The following is a 5,240-nucleotide window of genomic DNA, read 5'->3' as shown; positions in this document are numbered from 1 at the left end:
TAATCATGCTAGAAACATGTTAACAACATGCTAGTATCTTGCTAATCATGTTAACATGTTAATAACATGCTAATCATGCTAGAAACATGCTAGTAACATGCTATTAACTTGCTAATCATACCAATAACATACTAGTAACATGCTAATCATGTTGAAACAGGTTAACAACATGCTAATTATACTAACAACATGTTAATCAACATGCTAATCATGTTAAAACCATGCTAGCAACATGATAATCAAGCTAGCAACATGTTAACAACATGCTAATCATGCTAGAAACATTCTATCAAAATGCTAACAACATGCTAACCATGCTAACAGCATGCTAGCAACATGCTAATCATGTTAAAACATGCTAACAACATGTTAATCAAGGTAAATCATGTTAGCAATGTGTTAAAGCATGCTAACAACATGCTATCTACATATATCTAATTTATCTATCTAAACTTCCAAAATTTAAGCTATTACAACTTCTTCAAACTTTCACAAAAGGCATTTTCAAGCCAACTTCAAACTTAATTTACGAACTTTACTCATCTTGTTTTTTATCATTAATTTAGATTTTCTGTGTCTGTGTTTCATACTAGTATACATAATGATCATGTCAATAGGAATATCCAAGTGCATGGTAAAAACTTACATGCAGCAGCAGCAGGGCCTGGTTGTTGCCGGGACTGCATTTGAAATGGTAGATTTCACATCAACAATCATATCTTTTACTAAACTTTTAGGTTATTCCTTAATCAATACATAGTATTTAGTATGCATTTTGGGAAACAACCACTAATAATTTTTCCTGTGTCTGCTCATTATTACCATTATGACTGACTTTCACAAACTGTGGGAGAATGAGGTTTCCCAGTTTCCAGTTTTCTGGAACAGCTTTCTAGAACAGTTGTATCAAATCTGTCATTTGGAATGATAATTATAGTAATAACAACAGCAAAGTGCAATTAAAAATGTTATAACAACCAGGCAATTTATAAAGTCATGAAATTGTTTTATTGTATCTTTATTTATGAAGGGTTTGCCTCTTAATTGGTTTTATTTGAGTACTATTACTTCATCATATGCTTTTTGTCATTTCTCTCGGGTTCCAAAAGTACAATATAACATTTAGGAGCAAATATACACAACAAGAGACTAAATGCAGAAGCTAGAATAGCAAAGACATGTACAGCAACCATATACTTTCCACGCGAGCTCACATAAACTGGAATGAAGGTTATCCACACAGCAAAAAATATAAGCATGCTGAATGTGATGAATTTAGCCTCATTAAAGTTGTCTGGTAGTTTCCTGGCCAAAAATGCCAATACGAAACACAAGGAAGATAGGAAACCAATATATCCAAGCACACACCAAAACCCAATTTCAGATCCCACAGTACATTCAACAGTCATAGTTGCACTCATGAACTTAGTGTTATATGATGCAACAGGAGGATTAGTTGATAACCATATAATGCAAATAAGTGCTTGCACAAAAGTGCACAAGATTACACTTGATCTTTGTTTAGCAGGGCCAAACCACTTCATGACATTACTGCCAGGGAGGGTGGCCCTGAAAGCCATTAAAACTACTACAGTTTTTGCCAAGATGCATGAAATACAGAGCGTAAAGCTGATTCCAAAGGCTGGATAACGAATCCGACATAACCAGTCAGTGGGCTTCCCTAAAAAGGTTAGGCCAATCAGAAAGCATGCGCAAAGGAACAGGAGGAGAAGAAAACTTAACTCCATATTGTTTCCTCGTATGACTGGAGTCTTTCTGTACAATATAAACACAACAAGCACTGCTAATGCTGCACAGGCTCCAAATGCTGAAAATGCCCATAGTATTTTTCCCAAGGGCTCCTGAAAGGACAAAAACTCTAAAGTTTTGGGGATGCACTGGTCTTGGGCTTGGTTTGGCCATGTTTCCCTTGAACATGTCAGACAATCAATTGAGTCTGTGGAAAAATTGGGGGGAAAGTGGAGCATAAAACACTAGTTTTTAATTCCTTTCTTCTCAAAATACCATTAATTGAGGAGCCATGAGGATCACACCTGTTTGATTACTGATCTCTCCTTCAGCACATGGTATACAGTCAAAACAGCAGACAGGCTTTCCTTTTTTCCTGGCCTTCCTGGAGCCTGGCAGACAGCTTTGACTGCACAATGATTCTGGTGCCTAATGACCACAGCAGAAAAAGCAGTAAAAAACACTACATAGTCTGAACTCAATGAGAGTTCATATCAATAAATAATTTCCTTGCATAGAGAAATATCCAACAGATAATCATGCTATGTATAGCATTTGTCAGTTTAACTGGCAAATGTGAAAACCTAAAATGTTGCTAGATCATCTATAAAAACAGTTAAAAAATACAATGTATAAATATATTTCAATATTTAGTATAAAATAAAAGCAAGAGTGAATTGCCGTTTAAAATTATAACACTGGATTCTTACTTCAGCTATAAACATTAAGTTGAGCTGAAGGAAAAGCAAACATAGAAAGGAATATCTGGTTACAGGTGTAGTGGCACACACCTTCTCTCTTCTGTGCCACATAATTACTGGCTCATTTATTACTAGGTCTTTGTTGTCTTCAAGGGAGGCATCATAGAATCCCACCCTCACTAGCTGAAGGGAGCCATCAGACCCTCTTTGCCAGTTCATCAGGTCATAGGATGCAATGGGATCACCATTATCATCAAATCGGACCTCTTCCCCCAATGTTGTGAAATGTGTTCGTTTCATGTAGTACAGGAGCTTAGATGAAGTTAGGGAGACAAGATAATGCAAAGTAAAACAAACCCATTAAAATACATGTATGTACATATAGGCAGTGAATGTAAAATTGAGTAACACACACCTGCCATGACAGAACTGGATACAGACTCCCACATGTCCCATTCTGAAAGGGGCCTTTTCCTGGTTCACATTTGCTCATGTCATGTAGTGCATGTGCTATGAGATACACAGCCTTATAAACATTGTAGGAGACTCTGAGTTGTGACACATCAGAATAAAGAGTGTACACATCGTCCAGACTCTCACTGCCATTGCAGGGTGGCCAGTTCTGTGCCTCTTCTCCATGTACATGAGTATTTATGGACCCATTCAGCCGGCAATGGAAAGTCTCTTCCCAAAACTCAGAGAGAAAATTGGATGTTTGAACAACAGAAACACTTACTCTTCTGAGGTAATTACCAAGATGTGGGATATCAGCTCTCCGTATGGCAAACCCTAATGTTCCTTTCAACAAATCACCAAAATCATCCCAGAGGACTTTTGAAGTGACCCAGGCCTCACTGGCAATCCACTGAAGATGAGTAACATTTTGCCGTCTGCACTCTTTCAGGACGCCATGCAGATATGAATCCACAGAGAAATTTATAATGACTGTGGCAGAAGAAGATTTTAAAATGTTCACAAGTTCCTCCACTGCATCTTGCGTGAGTGCAACAGGATAAAGGTGGACATAAGCAGGACAAATATTAAATCTTTCTGACTCTTTCAAGAAGAGCTGGATGGCAAACCGAGCATAGTCTGTATCCACACCGATCACCCCGACCCATGTCCATTGAAAATAATGAACAAGTTTTACCAAAGCTTTAATCTGAAATAGATCACTTGGCATTGTCCGCATGAATGCTGGAAACTCTCTCTTGTCACTGAGACATGAACAGGATGCAAAGTAGCTCACCTAAAATATGAAAACGCAATATTTGAGTAAGAATAGCAATACAATCAACCAGGTATCACTGTAATAACACTGCCAATGGTACAAATCAATATATACTTTATATAATACTTAAAAAAAAAAAAGCAAAATGACGCACATATATAGTTTTGTGTGTTTCTGTATGTAAATATTTGACCATAATTAAATCTAATAACATGACAACATGCATCAAGATCGCAATATACATTATTAAGACAAAGGAAAAGTATTGTTAATTAATATAATGTTAAAAGTTTTACTAGAGGTATTTTGAAGGAGCCTAGAGTTCTCAGAACAGCCATGGAGACTCCTGATGATGCGTCTCCTATGATTACAGGGCTTGGCTGCTTTTGTATATCTTCACAGCTTTGTCCACTGCCCTTCTCTGGCTGTCCATTGACCAGGAGAAGAGACCTCTTTACAGATACAGGTATGTCATCACCACTGTCCCTGATGTGGTAGCCCAGAGATAGGTTTGGCAAAAGGTCTTGCCGCTGGTTTATTTCTTTCACAGCAAAGATCATTGTCTGCATCCACCTCAGGGCTCGAGGGGTAAAGCTGCAAAGGATTTCAGACACACACACACACACACACACACACACACACCTGTATAAATTATTCATTACATAACTGCAATAAAACAATGCAACAAATGCTCTAAAATAAGACCAAATAGATCAGAATTAATCATTAATCAATCATTCATAAAACCAAATTAATCATTATTGTTTAATTTAACTTATTCCTTATTCTATTTTTATTTTACCCAACATCTTACAGAAGATGAAACCATGACTCACAATTTATACTTGATTAGCTTAGGTTTGGTCATGAAAGTTGAAACCAATGGTATTGTGCTAGAATGCAAAGGGAAAATTCCTCCCAAAACCACATCTCCACCCTCGTAAAAGCTGTAAGTATCCTCATCTCCCTGATAGATGCATGTATCTTTGCTCTTAGACTGACTCTGCACACCAATATACAGCAGAGGCCAAAATGTGAGAAGAGTTACATAAAGTTGTGCCATAACTGACACAGAAAAATGGACCTGCTGGGTACCACATACAGTATATATACATAAAATCTGTGATCAAGGGGTGGCCTTAACTTTTTACAAGGAAACAGACAAACCAATAGCATTTGCAACTCCTGCTGTCAATCGTTTTTGTACCAAGCTTCTTTGGCCCAATGGTAATGCATACCTGATTCACATTCAGTCATAAGACCACCTTTACACATTTAATTCAAAAAGATGTTTGTCATTCTAAAATGCTTTTTCTTTGCCTTTTTGATTAATTTCACCTTAGCTAAGACATACATTTTACATGACACTTTTTTCTTTTCCATACAATAAAAAAATAAAAGGGGGTGGGGTTATTGATTGATTCAATATGACAGTATTGATTGATTCATTCACTGGGGTCGTATGTATTACCGTCATGTTCACATTGTGTGATTTTTAAAGCATCAGCTTTATATGTCCCATCCACTTGCATTATATGGCCTCACAGAGATAGCTTATT

At 37.0% G+C, this 5,240-nt stretch overlaps 1 protein-coding gene across 1 annotated transcript; it reads right to left on the bottom strand.

The window, feature by feature from the left end:
• Window positions 1-1,064: 1,064 nt before the first annotated feature.
• On the bottom strand, window positions 1,065-4,744 carry LOC107732718 (extracellular calcium-sensing receptor-like). Its single transcript, XM_016544133.1, has 6 exons — window positions 4,518-4,744; window positions 3,978-4,275; window positions 2,866-3,699; window positions 2,541-2,762; window positions 2,055-2,178; window positions 1,065-1,957 (listed from the first exon to the last, which is right to left on the bottom strand). The coding sequence occupies exons 1-6, from the start codon at window positions 4,742-4,744 to the stop codon at window positions 1,065-1,067; spliced, it is 2,598 nt and encodes an 865-aa protein (XP_016399619.1).
• Window positions 4,745-5,240: the final 496 nt, after the last annotated feature.

Source organism: Sinocyclocheilus rhinocerous, unplaced genomic scaffold (assembly GCF_001515625.1).
Source record: "Sinocyclocheilus rhinocerous isolate Xijiao unplaced genomic scaffold, SAMN03320098_v1.1 scaffold2205, whole genome shotgun sequence".
Lineage (NCBI taxonomy): Eukaryota > Metazoa > Chordata > Actinopteri > Cypriniformes > Cyprinidae > Sinocyclocheilus > Sinocyclocheilus rhinocerous.
The sequence above is the reverse complement of the archived record's forward strand: the minus strand, read 5'-3'. Positions and strand labels throughout refer to the sequence as shown.

Coding starts and splice junctions, on each gene's coding strand:
- LOC107732718 (XM_016544133.1), bottom strand. CDS start 4,744: ATGGCACAACTTTATGTAACTCTTCTCACATTTTGGCCTCTGCTGTAT. Junction 2,763..2,865: donor ATCCAGTTCTGTCATGGCAG/GTGTGTGTTACT, acceptor ACTTCATCTAAG/CTCCTGTACTACATGAAACG. Junction 2,179..2,540: donor TGTGGCACAGAAGAGAGAAG/GTGTGTGCCACT, acceptor TGTGGTCATTAG/GCACCAGAATCATTGTGCAG.